Source organism: Arachis hypogaea, chromosome 6 (assembly GCF_003086295.3).
Source record: "Arachis hypogaea cultivar Tifrunner chromosome 6, arahy.Tifrunner.gnm2.J5K5, whole genome shotgun sequence".
Lineage (NCBI taxonomy): Eukaryota > Viridiplantae > Streptophyta > Magnoliopsida > Fabales > Fabaceae > Arachis > Arachis hypogaea.
Genome location: NC_092041.1, coordinates 9,946,907 through 9,965,902, shown reverse-complemented (window position 1 = coordinate 9,965,902; position 18,996 = coordinate 9,946,907). Strand labels below are relative to the sequence as shown.

Genomic DNA, 18,996 nt, shown 5'->3' with positions numbered 1-18,996 from the left:
GGAAAATTAAGCGACCAAACTAAACGAGTTGAAAGAGGTAAATAAAAGCAAGACTAATTATGAAAAGAAAAAAGCATTTATTACACTTAGACTTTAATCTATAGCATCAACCACTGGAATAAGGTGAATTATATGGTAAAATGTAAATTTACAGCCCCCTGGAATAATGCTTTATTTATGATTCAAATTACTGTCAAACTATTTTGAATTATTGATAAATTATAAAAATTGAAAATATGACAACTTTTATTTATACATGAGTTTCAATCAAATGACATCAATGTCAATTTAACTGAAATTACGCAACTCATCTTTTTTTTTTAAACTTCTTATACCACTCGATAAGCCTGTATTGAAAACGTTGTTACAAAATAATCTGTTCAGTTGAAAGCCCATTTTTTAATTTTCTACTTTGATTAACAGATTAGATACTTCAAGTCCAAAAAAAAAAAAACAGATTAGATACTTAAATTTATTATGAGCTCTTTGGCAGCAATTCGTTACACGTGATAAGATTAAAGACTAAGTTAATTGGAAAGTCATTAGGCATTTGCTTTGAGATTATTCGTTTCCTGCTATTATAACTTTGTAGTTCTGATTCTAACATGATTATGAATCAATGGGCACACCTTATGTCACAATAGAATGATGAACTTTTTTTCCCAGGAACAACTATGATTATAAATTAGGTCAAGGTTTGAAATCCACGAGGGATAAACTAAACAATTTCGTAATAATTAAAGAAAGCAGGGGCAAGAAACTCTAGTAGACTACTGACATTGGAAACAAAAATCTCGAAGCAACAAAATTGTTCATGACATGTAAATCCAGCAAAATAATACCAAGTAAAGGCCATACGCAAAAGTATATCCACCTTGTTTGGGAATTACACCTTTTTTTAATAAATGATGCTGAAAAAACAAAACAAAATAATTCTCATCACTAAGGCTACTTCCAAAAGCTGCTTAACGATTAGCCTTGGCGACTCTCTCTATCTCATCCTTTTTCTTGATAGCATAGCTGAAATGGAAATATTAATTTCAGCATTCATTAGTATGATGAAGAGTAAATGTAATAACGTAACTTTCTTGTCACTACACCGACAAAGAATTGCACTTAGATTTAAATTATAGATTACCTATTCGATGAACCTTTTGCTGCGTTAATAAGTTCATCAGCCAAGCATTCGGCAATTGTCTTAATGTTCCTGAAAGCAGCTTCTCGTGCACCTGTTGTTAGAAGATAGATGGCCTGATTGACACGGCGAAGAGGCGAGATATCAACAGCCTGCCTCCTAACAACTCCAGCAGACCCAATACGAGTTGCATCTTCACGAGGACCACTGAATAAAAAGATAGAATTCATATAAGTCAGCTTTAATAGTGTCAAAGGATTTCTCTTTGATGAAAATGCTGAAATATGAATTTAGTGAAATGTGAGCACTTCAATAAATTCAAGCAACAACCCGTATTTAAAAGTTAAAAAAAATGTATTCCACAGAAGAATTTTACATAATCATGACAAAGCAAAAAATTTTCCCAGAGAAGTGGAGAAAAACTACAATCCCATGAACTAGTTATAATTTAGGAGAATGATCAGATAGAGCTAATACAAAATGCCATCATCCAGGCAATCAAACCAATAGGGAAACAATTAATCATCATTTCATTCTCCTGTACTAAAGGTTTCATCAAGTTGAAATTGTTTTCAAAATTACACAGTACAGAAATAACAGCAGAATGCACTAGTACAAAAGCAATAGAGTCAATCTCCCAAGTAATAACAACAAAATCCAAAACCAAATTATATGTGGAGAATAATCAGATAGAGCTAATACAAGAAGCCATCATACAGGCCATCAAACCAATAGGGAAACAATTAATCATCATTTGATTCTCCAGGAGATTATATCGGGTTGAACTTTTTTGTTTAAAAATTACACATTTTAAAACAATGGCCAGTAGCATAAAAAGTTAAAATAAAAACGCATCAAATTTCCGAACTAGATATATTTTCAACTGCAACTAAGAAATTATGGAATAATAACAAATGATGTGAGGAGAATGATCAGATAGAGCTAATACATAGTTGCCATCATTGAGGCAATCAAACCAATAGGGAAAACAACTAAACATCATTTCATCCTCCCAATTCTATCAGACTAAAACATGAATATAACAAAGAAAGGTTAAAATAACAGTCCATAAAACATATCAAGATAAAAACATTACATAAAACCTAATGCTCTTTTATTCTTCAGTCAATTAACAACATAATATCGTATATCATTAAAGTTTCAAATCAAACGATGCATAAAGGACAATGAGAATGGTCAGATAGAGCTAATACAAAATAGCCATCATTCAAGCAATCAAACCAATAGGGAAACAAATAATCCTCATTCCATTCTCCGAATCCAAAACACAATACCAAGCAGATTTTCAAGGCAAAACAGCAAAAATAAAAAACAATTATCTTCAGTTCCCGCAATTTCATCACACACAGCACTACACATTCGCATAGCATTATGCCATTAACAAATTTATCCAGTAAACCATAGCAATAAAAATCCATAGATCTACAGACAAACAATCACTACCTGTTGATAACGGCATCAACGATGACTTGGATAGGGTTCTGGTCTGTAAGCAAGTGAATGATTTCCATGGCGTGTTTGATGATCCTAACAGCCATAAGCTTCTTACCGTTGTTTCTTCCATGCATCATGAGGGAGTTAGTGAGCCTCTCAACGATCGGGCACTGTGCCTTCCTGAAACGCTTCACTGAGTACCTACCGGCGGTGTGGGGAACGTACGTCGCATGCTTCGACGGCACCACTCCAATGTAATCAGCCAGGGAGATATCAGTCACCTGAATACAACAACAGAATTCCAAAACAAATCTAACATTTCAGATATTGTTTAATGCCTATAAATACAAAATAGCAGTAATAACAGAACAAAATTCAAATAAAAAAAGCCATTACAGAACCTACATTATTCTAATAGATCGAAAACGGAAAACAAGAACGGAAGGAAATGAGAATGGAGGACCTGGACATCGTCGAAGCTCCATCTGTTGAAGAGCTTAACGTCGAGCTGTGTGGGATCAACTTCGGTAGGAGCAGCAGCAGCAGCAGCAGCAGCAGCCATGGCTGAAGAGAAAATTGTTCAACAGATAAGGTGAGTTAGGGTTAGATAAATCGAAGAAGTTGAAGGAATCAGAGAAGGAAGAAGTGGAACGAACTTGAGGAGAAGGAGGCGGCACTAAGCTTCGAAGCTCTCTCGCTCTTGTTGCAGCTCCGCTGTAGTGTGATAAACCCTAGTTTTAAGCTATTTATAAAATCGTTTTCTGAATCCCAAAAACTGTATAGAATTTAAGGAATAACATTTTTGGGCTAGGCCCATTAAAGTTTTAAAAACTTCAAACAATTGTTTTTGTGGATAAATCATAGCGTCCGCCCATATAAGATGGCTTTTCACAAGACAAAGACCAATTCCTTATACCCTAAAAATTTCTTACCGGGTTTAGGTGGTCTTCTTGTATGAAAAGCTTATTGTATAGTTCATTATAGTTTTATCACATTCTTAATTAAATTTTTATGGTTGAAAATTTGTAATTAAATTTTTATATTAAAATTTTTAATTAGAACATTTTAATTTTTGGCTAAAAGAATGTATACTTTTTAAATATTCGTTTTTTTGTTTAGATTAATTATAGGATATTTTAAAAGTAAATATTCTATAACTATTGTATTTTTATGAAAAATAACAACCAGTAAAGATGTATTATAAATTTTTATATTGTATAAAAATCTAATTACAAACTTTAACTATAAAAAATTAATTTAAAATGTGGTGAGACAATGGAAATTAAAGAGTAGATCGTCACTCTTTCATTGGTTGATGAGGAATACTTCAGCGGTAAGCCAACTGAACACAATAACATGAGTATATGTAAAAAATATTTTGACGCTTAACTTAAATAAAAAAAGTGAATATAGTGATATATCTCAAAATTAAAGCATATCTTTTTTTCTCGAGCTTACAATATATTTTTATAACCTCTTTTGGGGGAAATCTTTATAAACCGAGCTAACATTGGGAATATTCAACCATATAGACATATATAACTTGGCATTATTTATACATAAATCTTTTTTCCATTACTGTTTTCGAATTTTAAAATATAACCATTTTCCTAACTATATCTCAAGTTAGAACCGAATTGTAACTAAGCGGATATGATGACAATACATTTTTCAACCACTTATATTTTTAAGAAATAAAGAAGAAACGCTTTTATTTTTCATTCCAATTCTACCAGCTTGACCCTGAACACTTTAGGCCTTCGAACAAATTCCAGCTAGGCAACATTATTATCAATTTATCATGCTAGTACTTGGAATGGAGGAAAATAAAAATATAAAATACTAGCATACTAAGCACGTATTGGTATGTAGATCATAACATGGAAGAAATTGACATCTCATACAAATATTATGCTACTCTAATCAAGTTTGATTATTCATCAAACTAAATTATTTTACTCTCACTTATTCTGGTAATGATTATAGTTAAAAGAATTGCTTAAATCAATATGCGTAAAGCACTTTCGTCAAATTAATGTTATATCCACTTAAGTGACAAATCCATTTTTCAAAACTTGAATCCCACGAAAGGAATAGTAAGGAGTTAAGACTAAGATTGAGATAAGAGAATAAATTGAAGTACTAAACTGAAACCCATACAAACTGGTTGAAGATATTGAACTGTTTCAGGGGGTAACAAAATCATTATATTATATGGCTGAGTTGCAGATATTTAAGACTTGAGGCCACACGTATGATCGAGAATTAAATATGAAAACACACTATATAGAAATCAAAACACATTAATCCATACTCTCATATCAATCTAATACACATTAAGCCAAAATTCAAATGGAAAAATAGGTCCAAAAAACATAAAAAGAAAGCAATATAATTGGGAATTCACTGACTAACAAAACTCAAAGCAACATTACTTTGACTGCATTTGTAGGCAACAAAAGAAAACACTTCAACGCAACCTCCTTGCTTCTCTTTCAGATTCAAGCAGGGTGAGAACATCACCTTCTCTAACTGGTCCCTTCACATTCCTCATAATGTGACGGTTCTGATCATCCAAGAACTTCACTCTAACCTGAGTCACCTGACCTCTGGATCCAGTACGGCCAATAACTTTCACAACAACAGCATGCTTAATCCCAGAATCCATCCTGCAAAATCATAATATTAGGGTTCGAAGCAATTGCGCTCGCAAAATTAACTCTATACATGGTAACAAGTAATTCAGGTTTTTCTAAGAAAAAAAAAATTTCACAAAGATCAATCTACTTGAAAAGTACTGAATAATAGCGGAAAACCTAATGACCCTGATCAGCTATTGCAAACATAAATTAGATTGCTTTCTCATGTTACAAGATTTAGGATTAAACTCTAAGACTATATTTGATTATATTTAAAATTCTATAGTATCCATAAAGGAAGAAGAAATCAAAGGAATAACAGAAGGAGGAGGAGAAACGAACTTGTGGCACAGACGAGGTGGCGGAGGAAGAGGAGAAGGAGGCGGCACTAAGCTTCAAAGCTCTCTCGCTCTTGTTGCAGCTCCACCGTTGTGAGATAAACCCTAGTTTCAGCTATTTATATAATCGTTCTTTTTTGGACTTATTATAGAATCGCTTTTTGGATCCCATTTCAGAAACGCTAGTTTTGGGGCAGGCCCATTTAACTTTGTGGACCAAAAATATGGCCATGATTAGTAATCTAATATTTACTAAAACAAAAAAATTGGGTGTTTAAAGTTTTTTTACAAAAAGAAAAATAGCAAATAATCATGTCTATATTGAGAATACGACATAATAGATAAAGAAACTAAAAGTAGTGTTTTATATTTTGCTTAGTGATAAATAAATATAAAATGAAAGAAATTATAAAAAATTTAATTCATTTTCATTTTATTCCTCATACAAAATTTATAAATAAAATATAATTATTAAAATTTAATAAAGACAATAAAAAAATAAAAATATAAGTGGTGCCTTTTATTAATATTTTTTTTTATCTTTTTTCTATCAAAAATAACACAAAATATATTAAATTAATGTTTCGTAACACAATGCTATGTTTATATCTCACTTATTAAATATGATTTTGTATTTTTTCGCATCCTTGTTTTATTGTTTTATGCTTATAAATAAACGCAACGTTTTTGGTAGCATTTTTCTTGATGGGAGTTGTATGTTAGATACTTAGATTGTTAGTTCACAAGGATGCACGACAATTTGCATGTGGAAAAATGTTTTCTACTCACACTTCAATATAATTGTTCCTAGGTCGATTCAACCACAAATCGTTTGATCTATAATGATTCCTAAAATGCAATTATTTTAGTGGTAATATGGAAATGAGTTTAATTAAATTCGACTTCGATCTAAATATTTTTTAATTAAAATTTCATTTTATATTAATCTTAAATAAATCAGGTTAATTATATATAATTTTATAATTTTTATATAATAAATTAATAAAATCTTATTTTTAAAGATTGTATTTAAAGTAAAAAATAATACTATATAACACTATTTTAATTTTTAAACTATATATAATAGTGAATATTGATAGAGTTTACTTTAAAGTAAAAATAATTTAATTGAAGTAAAAATATTGAATTTTTTATATTATATAGTATTATTTTAAATTATATATAATACAAATGTTAAAGTAAAAATAATACAATATAATATAAAGAATATTAATTGATATATAAAAATATAATATTTTATTATTAATATCAATATAATATATATATTTTAGTGATTAAACATAATTTCAGGTTAGATTAAAAATAATACTGAATAAAAATAAAAAATCCAAACCCAAAAAAATATGAATAATATTACACATCTAATTCTTTTTGTTAATCAAGTTCAATCAAGTTGATTTAACATAACAAAAATTAGTTATGACTAGAATTATTCCAAGATTTATTATTTAATTAGTTGGACTTGGTTTATAAAAAAATTTGAATATGTAGAATTACTCAAAAAATATACTTGGAGTTCGGGACGGTATTGAAAAACCATATATTTAAGTTAATAATTGTTAGAGTATAATTAGAATCAATTAGCATTATTTAGCATATCTAAATATTTATTATTGAATATTACATCTTTATTATTTCGATTATCTTAACACTTACAAATACCCTTTTATATTGTATCATTTTATAAAACTTAAGAATAAACAATCCTTTCTCCAATTTAGCTTCTTGTTTCTAACAATGATGATATTGGGAGTATATTAATCTCTTCTAAATGAGAATTATAATATGCAAGCTCTTCTCATTCACACATGACTATGACCTACAGAAACTATATAAAGTTATAAACTAATAAACATTACAATAGCCTCATTCAAAAAGAACAGAGGCCTCAAATTGCCAAAGAATTCCTATTCTAGTTTCTCTAACCAGAAGATGGTTCCTAATAGAAGCAACCTTATTAATTCATAGGCTAGCAATTGGCCTGAATGTGTTGGAATTAGGACTCTCAACATCAGCTGCAGAAATTGCATGGACAAAATCTAGATGTGCAAGGCTTAAATGAAATGCTTGTAAGACACTATGAGATGGAGTAGTTCTTCCTCTCCTTGGAGACAAATGTTGATGCTCTGGAATCCTAAAACTAAGCTTTGCAGGGTAGTCTCTCAAGCAACCAATTCTTGAACCAGAACCTGTTCTCCATTCAGTGGATAAGTGATTGCCCAACTGACATGACTTCATTCCTTTGTGTGAATCTATTCTCTTCATTATGTTTTCTTTTGGGATATGTCTTTCATTCTCTTCCTCTTCTTGTTCTTCAAACAAGTGGGATTTCGGAACCATGAATTCCTCCTCATCAGTAAAGGACTCTTCTGCTGTCGCATAGCCACTTTCTTCTAGAGAAGGATCATCGCCATTCGGCGTGTATACTTGCTCTTCAAAATTGTCAGACACATTGTCCATTTCTGATCCTAGTTTTGATGTCAATCTTGACAAGGGTGCATGAAAATCTAACTCAGCATTACAATCTTCATTTTCCATGTCAGGTAGAACTAGTTCTTGGGCTGAAGTTAAGTATGCCTCTAAAGGATTGTCTCCCAAGCAAATTCCGTTGTTCATTTTGGCTTTATCTTCTTCTTCATGGTCTATTCCGTGTTTCTGGATACAATGAAAATAGAATATTAGCATGAGAGGTGAAGAATTATTTGTTGTATGCAACATGTTAATTGAACCTTTTTGCATTTCTTTTACAGATGCTGTGTTTTGATTCTTTTACCTTTACATCTGTGAGTTTCACATTATGCTCCTCAAGGAATGACATGAATTCCTGGAAATTTTCCTCTGTTGGGAGATAATGTCCACTGTGAGCCCAAACTTCCTTTGGAGTTGTAAAAACAACAACACTATCAGCTTCCAAATCATGTCCAAAAAAGTCATATTATGAAATCAAGAGTTTAGTTTCCTTTTCATACCTTAATAACACCATCATCCACCACTAATCTACCAGCAGATAGTGTAGCACCACCTGCTAAGAAACTTGAATGTTGAAATGTACCCTTGTTCTTCTGCCCAATATATAATGTCTTTGATGTGCTAAGCACAAAAATCCACTTTAAATCTCTTGTTGTATTAATAGATTCCCCACTTTGCTTATAAAATAGTCTTCCATCCTCAATAGCCACTTCATAAATCTTTCTTTCCTCCTGCAAAAAGCAACAACATTTAGAATTGCAAACTTTTATGTAATAGAAAATTTTATATATTTACACATAATTGCATTCAGATATAATAGAACTCACTGGACCCAAATACTTGATGCATTGCTGCTGAAGTTTTGATCTTGAACATCTCTCATCACTCACTTCCTTGCCTTCCCCAACATCAAGCCTACAAATAAATACCAACATTGATAAATACTCATCGGTTGAAAAAAAGAGAATCAACTATGTGAGAAAAATATAATTCATTATTGATATTTTCTTCCTACCAATAGAAGAAAGGTTGATAACTGTCACATTGGAGCCATTTAACATAATAGAATTGAAGATTGTGGCCATAGCGATGCCTCGGGTCAATCTGTTAAATTTAACAACTAGTTAGCTTAACTTCCAGCTTTGTTTAAACAACATCACTTTAATTAGCTATGAGACTTACAGCTTCAAGCCAGTGCTGCAAAGCAAGTTTTCGAGCCCTCTCATCCTTCGATAGACCCTTTCCAAGCTGCCAAAAACAATCCTTGAACTTTAAACCACAAGAATAACACAATAATAGATACAGTGATTTATAGATATACCAAAAAGTGAAAGTAAGCTACCTTGGCAGCTCTGGTTCTTGCTCTAGACCAACGCGAAACAGCAGTCTCCTGCTTCTCAAAAAATGAGATAGAACTATGTTTTAGCTCAGCAAAATCTAAAACTTTCCACCTGTATTGAGTTTTTTATGGATTCAATTTTAGTATCATACACAAGCACAAGAGACATCTTTATCATTTAATGTTATCACTCAAAAAGTTCAAAACTAACCATCTCTGTTCAGCAAGGACTGCACAATCTGCTAGTTGCCTCCTTGTTCGGAAACTCTTGTAAACTTTCTGCAACTTAAGCGCAGCTTCATCCATTTCACTCCGCGACACTTGCGATGGTGTTTGGAATTTCTTCTCGGACAAGGAACTGCATGTTTCTAACTGATTCCCATTGAAGCTAAGTGATTCATTGAATACCATCTTCTCTGCACACTATAATAAGAAACGATGCTCAATATCTTCAATGGCAGAAGGTGGACATTGCATATATACACATCAATCATAAGACCAAGAATTTTGGCATTTCTAAACCTAGAACAAATTAAATGTCCCAATTCTAATACCAATAAGTCAATAACGTACCTTGATATGTGCCGGTGGGAGCAGAAAAGAAAATGTGCTCTACGAGAGCCAGAGCCAAGAAAAAAAAAATGTGAGAGAATCAATGGAAGGAGCAAAGAATGAATGAGAACAATAAGGAAGAAAGTTGCACAAATATAGAGAAAGGTTTTGCAAATGTTATTAATGATACGTTTTTTCTATTTTTGCAATGTTCTCGGAGTCAATAGGATAACAGAATAACAAAAAAGCACCAATAAAAATAATAAGCACCAACTATATGGCTATCAGTTTAACATTTTCAAGTTTATTGTAACAAATATTAACCTAAATTAAAAATTAATCTCAATGCACGAGTAATAATTAAAGATTTAATCAATCACTTAATTATTTAATTTTAGAGTAATGCTACATATTTAAATATTTTTATGAATCAAGTTTAATTAAGATAAACAATAAGATTTAGAATAATATTAGTCATAACTGATCTTTGTTATGTTAGACCAATTTAGTTGAATTTAGTTAACAAAAAAAATTTAGATGTGTAATATTATTCTTAATGTTATTAGGACTTGTTTGGGAGAATTTTTAAAAAATGATTTTTTTTTTAAAAATTATATAAAAAAGTAAAAATAAAAATATATGTTTGGATATCTCATATAAAAAGATTTTTTTATCTATCAATTATATTTGAGTATAACTATATAAAATTATTTTTTGTTTATTTATTATGTAAAAAATATTTTTTTAAAATCTTTTAAAAAAGATATAAATTGTAACTTCTCAAAAAAGATGTTTTTTTTATTTTTCTAATACTTTTACTTTTATTATTATAAATTTATAAAATACGCTAAAAAAATAAAAAAAGATATTTTTTATTAAAAATATATATGCGTTTAAACAAGTATTTATTATTTAGTATACAACTTTTTTTTTTTCACGATATCCTCTAAAAAATCGCAATAATACACTTTTGGGCCTAGATGAAGCCCAAGAACCCATCCCTATATAACGGAAATTGTGCCCTAACCGCTCCTCCCAACTTCTGAATTTCCCGCAACCCGCTATCGACTGTGTCGAGCTTCAGCGGCAGAAATCCATCAACTAGCAAAACCCTAATCTCCCCCCAGATTTCTCAGGTGTGTGTATCCTTTCACTCTTAATTTTTCAATCTCTCTTTTTTCCTGTCCTGCCAATCTGTTTTCGCAGTTATAAATATCCGAGTATTGTATAAATTCCGTAAGCGATTGTTTCTGTTCGTCTGAGGGTGCACACACTTAGGGAAGCCTGGATGCATATATCGCTTTTCTTCATTGTTTTCTAATAGATTCGTTTTTCCAGAGCTTTTGACAAACGATGGCGTCAAGATTTTGGACCCAGGTTTGTTTCGAATTTCAGTGCCTCGTTGGTTTAATTTGTAATTTCATGGGATTGAAGAACACTCCGTTTCTTACGTTATTTTTTATAATACTAGGGTGCGAGCGATTCTGAGGAAGAAAGCAGTGACTTTGATGAGGTTGAAGAGACGACGGCTGGTGAGGTCGATCCCGCTACCACGAGCAAGTATTTGACAACTGAGGTGAGTGACAGCGATGACTCGGATAGCCAACGGCGGGTCGTCCGGTCGGCAAAGGATAAGCGATTTGAGGAGATGGCATCTACCGTTGATCAGATGAAGAATGCCATGAAGATCAATGATTGGGTGAGCTTGCAGGAGAGCTTTGATAAGATCAACAAGCAGCTTGAGAAGGTCATGCGTGTTACCGAGTCTGAGAAGGTCCCCAGTCTCTACATCAAGGCCCTGGTGATGTTGGAAGACTTTTTGGCTCAGGCTTTGGCCAATAAGGATGCCAAAAAGAAGATGAGTAGTAGCAATGCTAAGGCTTTGAACTCGATGAAGCAGAAGTTGAAGAAGAACAATAAGCAATATGAGGAACTGATTAACAAATGCAGGGAGAGCCCTGAGAGTGAAGAGGAGAAAGAAGAGGAGGAATCCGAGGAAGAGTATGAGAGTGATGGTGAGATTATTGAGCCGGATCAGCTTAAGGGAAGAGATGACCTGAAATCAGATTCTGAAGTCTCTCACTATGAAGATGAAAAGGTGGATGCTGGTGATGGACCCTGGGACCAAAAACTTAGCAAGAGAGACAGACTTATGGATAGGCAATTCATGAAAGACCCTAGCGAGATCACGTGGGACACAGTCAACAAGAAATTCAAGGAGGTTGTGGCAGCAAGGGGCAGGAAGGGAACTGGAAGGTTTGAGCAGGTTGAGCAGCTTACTTTCCTTACAAAAGTTGCTAAAACACCTGCACAGAAGTTGGAGATCCTTTTTAGTGTGGTATCTGCCCAGTTTGATGTTAACCCTGGCCTAACTGGGCACATGCCCATTAATGTTTGGAAAAAATGTGTGCATAACATGCTGGTCATTCTTGACATTTTAGTGCAATACACTAACATAGTTGTTGATGATGCCGTGGAGCCAGATGAGAATGAAACACAGAAGGGCCCTGACCATAATGGACCAATTCGCATTTGGGGAAACTTGGTCGCTTTCTTGGAAAGAATAGATTCCGAGTTTTTCAAGAGTTTGCAGTGCATAGATCCACATACTCGTGAGTATGTTGAGAGACTCAGGGATGAGCCAATGTTTCTTGTTCTTGCTCAGAATGTCCAGGAATACCTTGAAAGGGTTGGAGATTTCAAAGCTGCTTCTAAGGTGGCCTTGAGGAGGGTTGAACTCGTTTACTACAAACCACAGGAGGTTTATGATGCAATGAGAAAATTGGCCGAGTTGGCTGAAGATGGGGATAATGAAGGGGCTGGCGAGGAGAAAGGGTTTGAGGATACAAGAATTCCCACTCCATTTATTGCTACTCCTGAGCTTGTGCCCCGGAAACCTACCTTCCCTGAGAACAGCAGGACTCTAATGGACATATTGGTGACCCTGATATACAAGTATGGTGATGAGCGCACTAAAGCACGGGCAATGCTTTGTGACATATACCACCATGCTCTTCTTGACGAGTTCTCAATATCCCGTGATCTGCTGCTCATGAGCCACTTGCAAGACAGCGTCCAGCATATGGACATATCAACACAGATACTGTTTAACAGGGCTATGGCACAGTTGGGTCTATGTGCTTTTCGGGTTGGGTTGATTTCCGAAGCACATGGCTGTTTATCTGAACTTTATTCTGGTGGAAGGGTGAAGGAGTTGCTTGCACAAGGTGTGTCACAGAGTCGTTATCATGAAAAGACCCCAGAACAGGTCCCAATCTACCTCTTTATTTTCTGCATATATGGCTTATTTAGTTTTTTTGTTGTTAAAAATAGAGCTCTGTAGTTCCTTATTCAGAAGCAGAACTGATTATTTTCAGCTGCAAAATTCTATGTTCCATTTTTTTATTGAACTATTATATGCACTGCATGATGTGTTTGCATAAGTCTGCCAAAACTTCACAAGGGCAACAAATATTTGTTCAAGCCCACTCCCCAAAATAAATGTGCAAGTTGTTTTGTGAGAAATAGTTCTTAGTTATTTATTTAAAAGTAGAACTGCTTAATTTTTAAACTTCCTTTAATGAGTGCTTTTCATTTGTGCTTGACACATCAGCATTGTTGTCTCTGCATGATTCGCTTGCATTATATCTTTTAAAAACTCATATTTGCAAATTGTTATAGTTTTTTTTTTTTCTAATTTCCCAAGGCGTCATTTATCTATTTAATTGTAGAACTTTCATTGTTATACTTGACATCATACCCTATTTTCCCCTCTTCCAGGAAAGGTTGGAAAGAAGGCGTCAGATGCCATATCATATGCACATAAATCTTGAGCTCCTGGAGGCAGTGCATCTTACAACCGCCATGCTTCTTGAAGTTCCCAATATGGCAGCCAATGTTCATGATGCAAAGCGCAAAGTCATTAGTAAGAATTTCCGCCGCTTACTTGAGGTGAGTGACAAGCAAACATTTACTGGTCCACCTGAAAATGTCAGAGACCATGTTATGGCTGCCACAAGGGCTCTTGCCAAAGGAGACTTCAACAAGGCTTATGACATCATTGTGTCTCTTGACGTTTGGAAGTTTGTCAGAAACAGAGATACTGTACTTGCAATGCTGAAAGATAAGATCAAGGAGGAGGCATTGAGGACATATCTCTTTACGTTCTCATCATCTTATGATTCTTTGAGCCTTGATCAACTCACAAAAATTTTTGATCTCTCTGTTGCTCATACTCATAGCATTGTTAGTAGGATGATGATCAATGAAGAGCTTCATGCAAGCTGGGACCAGCCAACTGGCTGCATTATTTTCCAGGATGTGGAGTACTCTAGGTTGCAGGCATTGGCATTCCAGTTAACAGAGAAGTTATCCATCCTTGCCGAGAGTAATGAAAGAGCAATGGAGGCAACGATAGGTGGTGGTGGATTGGATCTTCCTATGAGGCGTAGGGATGGCCAGGATTATGCTGCTGCTGCTGCTGGTGGAACCAACACTGGGGGTGGCAGGTGGCAGGACTTGGGTTCTCAGACAAGACAAGGTGGTGGGCGATATGGTAGTGAAGGTGGAAGGCCATTGGCTTTAGGCCAAGCTGGTGGGGTTGGATATTCAAGGGACCGGGCAGGACGTGGATCTGGTCGGTATCAAGATTCTGCATATGGAGGTTCAGGCAGGACTCAAGGTGGATCCTCATTGAGGGGACCTCATGGAGATGTATCATCGCGCATGGTTAGCCTCAAGGGTGTGCGTGCTTAAATCTATCATATTGCTAGGCTTCGGAGAGTATTTATTTTAAAGTATTGTTGACAACGTTGTTTATCCTTGAAGATTGACATTTTCTGTTATGCTCAGTTTTGATAGTTCGGCTAATGCGGTATTATAACATTCAGTCTCTGTCATTTTTTTGCATCGTATTTTACATAAAGCTGCAACCTGCAACGAGGAATCCATTTCTTTATTTGATAGTTGCTCTTAACTTTTGGATTTGTACTGTGAGGTCGGTTTGTTGGCAATTTGTTGTGTGTGATATTAGTGAACTTAAGATCTTGCATGCTTTAACGAATGGTCAATTATCTCGAGTTGATTGACAAATCAACGTCTTTTTAAAATAATAATAAGGATAATGGTTATGATGGAGTGAAGATTTTCTTTTGGTAAAAAAATGTTAGTCCAAAAAATATATTATGTGAAATACATAAGTTTTTTTTATCAATTTAGTAAAAGATTTTTATTTTTTATTTAATTGTACTCTTCACTAAATAAAATTTTTAATTATAAACATAAAATCAGGTATAGGAGATGCTGAGACGAGAATCGGATTTTTTATTTTAATATGGAAAAGTGGAGAGAGTTTTACGTTAATACAATATGCAGACTGTGTATTGTAATTTAATATTAAAATAATACAATATGCTGTAATTTAATATTAAAATAATACAATATGCAGTCTGCGTATTGTATAGTCTTCATAATTTTGTAAGACACCATAATTTCCAATATTAAAGAATTACACCAATTTTTATTCAATATCCAAAAAAATTAATCGAAGCGAATTTTTTATTTTAATATGAAAGAGTGGAATGAGTTTTACCTTAATGTTGTAAAAAATAGAATTTTACAGTGTTATGGGAGTTTAGGGTTGATATATTCGTATTTTATTTAGCTTGATTCTATATTTTGATAAGCCTGTTTCAGTCGTGTCAGTGTTAACTTCTAAGATGACATGATCTGAAGGGTGAGTTTTAGCATTAGCCTCACTTGAACCAGGTTAATAGTTAGCATGTACTTTTTGATGCAGGTTACTGCCTATGTAACAGGTCTTTTGTCTAATTCAATTTTTTCAGAGATAAGATACATGAGCTTTTTTTTTTTTCAAGCCTTAGCTGGGATTTGAACCGGGTGTAGCTTGCAAGAGACATACAAACTTGATATTTACAATATGGTCCCGGTTTTGGACACATGGGCCGCGAGATAATGGATTTTCATGTAATGGCCCCAATACAGATTAATGCCAAAGTTTCCTATAATGGGTTTTCAAGAGAAGAAAAAACATGCCATTAATTACAAATGTTTATGAAACCAACGAGGTGTATGAAATCAGTGGATCTGGAAGATAGATAGGTGTATAAGATGTATTTTTTTTATTATTAGATAATGAATTATAGAATTTGATTTTATATATTATAAGAGTATTATTTTTTTAAAAGTGTGACCAAATAAATAAAACACACTTTTAATATAAGATTTTTTATAAAAAAATATTTTTAACATTTTCGTTTGAGTATCTACCTAAACTTAATCCTTTGATACAGAAATTCACATATGATGCGTTTCTTTGATCTGGCACTTCTAGTTGTAAGATCCGGCCAACATGTAAAATATGTCATATCACACTCTATCTCATTATAATGATTTCTGCCAAAATTAAATCCTACAATCTCTATCTACTTATCAAAAGAAATCGTCTTCATACAAAGATAATTATAGTATTTTCATCGGAATATCCACTAATTTATTAATATAAGAAACCTTAACAATTGCCTTTAAACAAAATATTTTAAAATAAATCAGCATATGCTCTTTTATTAAATACTTGTTATTCAAGGATGTGGTATATAAAGCTATGGATTTGTTATTATAATACATAAGGGGACACAGAAGGCATAACAATGATTGTAGCAAATCAAGTCAAATGATGTTTGGCAAAGCAACGTCCATTGAAGCTGGGGTAAACACAAATGCATCTTACGTTATCCGCGCACGTGCCTCTTGCACGTCCCAAGTTGTTTGAATAATCATGATCACACAATTTCTCACAATCCGTCCGAGTGCAATTAAGCACAGCTACTTTCGATCGACATTGAGTTATTATTGCCTCTACTAATAATCCACCATCTGCAACAATAAAACTATTATTTATTATTAATTAATTATTTTTACAACACATGACAAGGATGAATCATGCAAGAGATGATAAGCAATGTTACTTAGTAATACATACTAGAGGCAAAGAAGAGAACAACAAACAAAACTATAAGAGAAGTGGACATAATCTGATTCTTCATTGTTTCCTTGTATCACGAGAATTATATTGTGTATGAGGATGAGAATAAATATGATTATAAAGATAGAATTATCAACGCACCTATTTATTTAATTTATAGAGAGGAGGATAAGGCAAAAAATGATTTAACTTTAAATCGATACTAATTAGTCAACTAAAATTTATGATTTTATTTACTCGTAATCAACTATATTTAGGATAGTAATTTGTATTAGGTGTTATATATTAATAATTAATAATTAATTGATTGCATATAATATCCCTTTAATATGCATTTAATATCGATATCTATCTATCTATCTATTCTATCTATATATTCCATTATATAAAAATTTAGTTTTTGTACTTGATGGTAAAATTAACGCTTCTAAAAGTGTTTTCTGATTTATTTATTTTTTAATTCATTAAATATAATTTATTACGATAAATTAATAATATCAACTAATTGATTTGATTAGATATTTAAGTATCACATAATTTAATACTATGGATATCAATTAATTGAATATAATAAATATAAATTAATTTAGTTAAAATTTCATGATTTTATAGTTTTATATATATATATAAACATGATGGAATAAAATTGTAAAAATCTTTTTATCATTTTAGACAAGTAATAGTGAATATAAAATTATTTAGGATGGATAGAACTAAGCACATCTTTTTATTAAAAATACGAATTTAAAAATATTATATTCAATTCTCAATAGTCAACCTCTAATTGAACTATTATATGTTCAAAAGATTTTTGAATAAATGAAATAATTTTAGGTATATAATTTTCTTAAAATTTAATTAATTCAAAATATTTATGGTCATTGATTAAAAAAGTAAATTAAAATGATAATTTAATATTTTTATACTCTTAAAATATTATTTATTTATTTTTATCATTTTCTATCATCTAATAATCATATTAATATAATTTAATTCAATAAAATTATTTATCACCATTTGATTGAATAAAAATTCTACTTTATTTAAAAATTTTAGGATTTCTCAACCTCAAGATCATCCATGTTAAATCACTAAGAAATATAACTGAAAGCGTAGAAGTGTCCTTTCATTCGAGAACATAGTTGAGATCAGATAACTTGGCTCTTATGATTCTTTGATCTTCGTCATTCAAAACCTTTTGTATCTCAAAAAGGACTAAATCGCAATTTTACAGTAGAAAAAGAGCTACAGAAGCAGGTTTAATGGGTTGGAGACTAAAATTTTGAAGTCATTATTTATATTTAAATGTGATACTCTTTAAAATTTAAAACCTAAATAAAACAATATCTCTAATTTTAATCTTATTTTCAAATAAAAAATAATAATAACTTATTTAATCTAATACTTTTGGCAATAAATAAAATCATTATTATATAAAAGGAATCTTCATACAAAGATAATTATAATAATATTTTCATTGAAATTTCCACTTCTTGTTAATATAACCTTAACAATTACCTTCGACTCTCACCATCTCCATCTGCATATGCTCTTTTACTAAATGCTTTTTATTCAAGGATGTGGTATTTAAAGCTATGGGTTTGTTATTATAATATATAAGGGGCTAGGGCAGACATAATAATAATGATTGGAGCAAATAAAATCAAAAGCAACGTCCGTTGAAGCTGGGGTAGATACAAATGCATCTTGTTCTATCCAAGCAAATGCCTTTTGCACGTCCCAAGTTACTTGAATATTGATCACACACTTTCTCACATTCCGTCTGAATGCACTGAATCATTGGTATTTCCGATCGACATTGAGTTACTTTTGCCTCTACTAATAATCCACCATCTGCAACAATAAAACTATTATTTATTATTAATTAATTATTTCTAGAACACATGACAAGAATGAATCATGAAGAGATGATAAATAATGTTACTTAGTAATACATACTAGAGACAAAGGAGAGAACAACAAACAAAATTATAAGAGAAGTAGACATAATCTGATTCTTCATTGTTTTCTGTATCACAAAAATT

The 18,996-nt window shown here is 32.4% G+C and overlaps 4 protein-coding genes and 4 non-coding genes across 8 annotated transcripts; 1 reads left to right on the top strand and 7 right to left on the bottom strand.

Moving 5' to 3' along the window:
- Nucleotides 1-751: 751 nt before the first annotated feature.
- LOC112695907 (small ribosomal subunit protein uS7) lies at nucleotides 752-3,392 on the bottom strand. Its single transcript, XM_025748440.3, has 5 exons — nucleotides 3,247-3,392; nucleotides 3,054-3,154; nucleotides 2,600-2,871; nucleotides 1,139-1,342; nucleotides 752-1,020 (listed from the first exon to the last, which is right to left on the bottom strand). The coding sequence occupies exons 2-5, from the start codon at nucleotides 3,150-3,152 to the stop codon at nucleotides 966-968; spliced, it is 630 nt and encodes a 209-aa protein (XP_025604225.1). The 5' UTR covers nucleotides 3,153-3,154; nucleotides 3,247-3,392; the 3' UTR covers nucleotides 752-965.
- Nucleotides 1,590-1,671, bottom strand: LOC112700631 (small nucleolar RNA Z102/R77). The gene has a single exon (XR_003153537.1). It is a non-coding gene; the product is annotated as a small nucleolar RNA Z102/R77 (small nucleolar RNA).
- On the bottom strand, nucleotides 1,815-1,896 carry LOC112700635 (small nucleolar RNA Z102/R77). The gene has a single exon (XR_003153540.1). It is a non-coding gene; the product is annotated as a small nucleolar RNA Z102/R77 (small nucleolar RNA).
- Nucleotides 2,062-2,145, bottom strand: LOC112700632 (small nucleolar RNA Z102/R77). The gene has a single exon (XR_003153538.1). It is a non-coding gene; the product is annotated as a small nucleolar RNA Z102/R77 (small nucleolar RNA).
- On the bottom strand, nucleotides 2,327-2,409 carry LOC112700636 (small nucleolar RNA Z102/R77). Its single transcript, XR_003153541.1, has one exon. It is a non-coding gene; the product is annotated as a small nucleolar RNA Z102/R77 (small nucleolar RNA).
- A 1,463-nt stretch (nucleotides 3,393-4,855) lies between the features above and the next one.
- LOC112695906 (small ribosomal subunit protein eS28) lies at nucleotides 4,856-5,625 on the bottom strand. The gene is made up of 2 exons (XM_025748438.3): nucleotides 5,572-5,625; nucleotides 4,856-5,259 (listed from the first exon to the last, which is right to left on the bottom strand). Exon 2 carries the CDS (start codon nucleotides 5,256-5,258, stop codon nucleotides 5,061-5,063), a length of 198 nt encoding a protein of 65 aa, XP_025604223.1. The 5' UTR covers nucleotide 5,259; nucleotides 5,572-5,625; the 3' UTR covers nucleotides 4,856-5,060.
- Nucleotides 5,626-7,349: 1,724 nt separating this feature from the next.
- LOC112695905 (IQ domain-containing protein IQM6-like) lies at nucleotides 7,350-10,145 on the bottom strand. Its single transcript, XM_025748437.3, has 9 exons — nucleotides 9,970-10,145; nucleotides 9,608-9,819; nucleotides 9,400-9,508; nucleotides 9,240-9,305; nucleotides 9,073-9,161; nucleotides 8,885-8,972; nucleotides 8,558-8,788; nucleotides 8,362-8,463; nucleotides 7,350-8,243 (listed from the first exon to the last, which is right to left on the bottom strand). Exons 2-9 carry the CDS (start codon nucleotides 9,805-9,807, stop codon nucleotides 7,551-7,553), a joined length of 1,578 nt encoding a protein of 525 aa, XP_025604222.1. The 5' UTR covers nucleotides 9,808-9,819; nucleotides 9,970-10,145; the 3' UTR covers nucleotides 7,350-7,550.
- A 790-nt stretch (nucleotides 10,146-10,935) lies between these two features.
- On the top strand, nucleotides 10,936-14,905 carry LOC112695904 (eukaryotic translation initiation factor 3 subunit C). Its single transcript, XM_072197970.1, has 4 exons — nucleotides 10,936-11,084; nucleotides 11,287-11,325; nucleotides 11,420-13,216; nucleotides 13,729-14,905. The coding sequence occupies exons 2-4, from the start codon at nucleotides 11,302-11,304 to the stop codon at nucleotides 14,701-14,703; spliced, it is 2,796 nt and encodes a 931-aa protein (XP_072054071.1). The 5' UTR covers nucleotides 10,936-11,084; nucleotides 11,287-11,301; the 3' UTR covers nucleotides 14,704-14,905.
- The last annotated feature ends 4,091 nt before the right edge of the window (nucleotides 14,906-18,996 follow it).

Bases quoted from the DNA above. Each gene is read 5' to 3' on its own strand.
- LOC112695907 (XM_025748440.3), bottom strand. From the start codon at position 3,152: ATGGCTGCTGCTGCTGCTGCTGCTGCTGCTCCTACCGAAGTTGATCCC. The intron at 1,343-2,599 runs GTAGTGATTGTT...CTTTTTATTCAG, and splicing joins GTTGATGCCGTTATCAACAG to TGGTCCTCGTGAAGATGCAA. The intron at 1,021-1,138 runs GTAATCTATAAT...TTTCCATTTCAG, and splicing joins GCAAAAGGTTCATCGAATAG to CTATGCTATCAAGAAAAAGG.
- LOC112695906 (XM_025748438.3), bottom strand. From the start codon at position 5,258: ATGGATTCTGGGATTAAGCATGCTGTTGTTGTGAAAGTTATTGGCCGT.
- LOC112695905 (XM_025748437.3), bottom strand. From the start codon at position 9,807: ATGGTATTCAATGAATCACTTAGCTTCAATGGGAATCAGTTAGAAACA. The intron at 9,306-9,399 runs GTAGCTTACTTT...TGTTTTTGGCAG, and splicing joins CAAGAACCAGAGCTGCCAAG to CTTGGAAAGGGTCTATCGAA. The intron at 8,464-8,557 runs GTATGAAAAGGA...ACAACTCCAAAG, and splicing joins TGGATGATGGTGTTATTAAG to GAAGTTTGGGCTCACAGTGG.
- LOC112695904 (XM_072197970.1), top strand. From the start codon at position 11,302: ATGGCGTCAAGATTTTGGACCCAG. The intron at 11,326-11,419 runs GTTTGTTTCGAA...TTATAATACTAG, and splicing joins CGTCAAGATTTTGGACCCAG to GGTGCGAGCGATTCTGAGGA. The intron at 13,217-13,728 runs GTCCCAATCTAC...CCCCTCTTCCAG, and splicing joins ATGAAAAGACCCCAGAACAG to GAAAGGTTGGAAAGAAGGCG.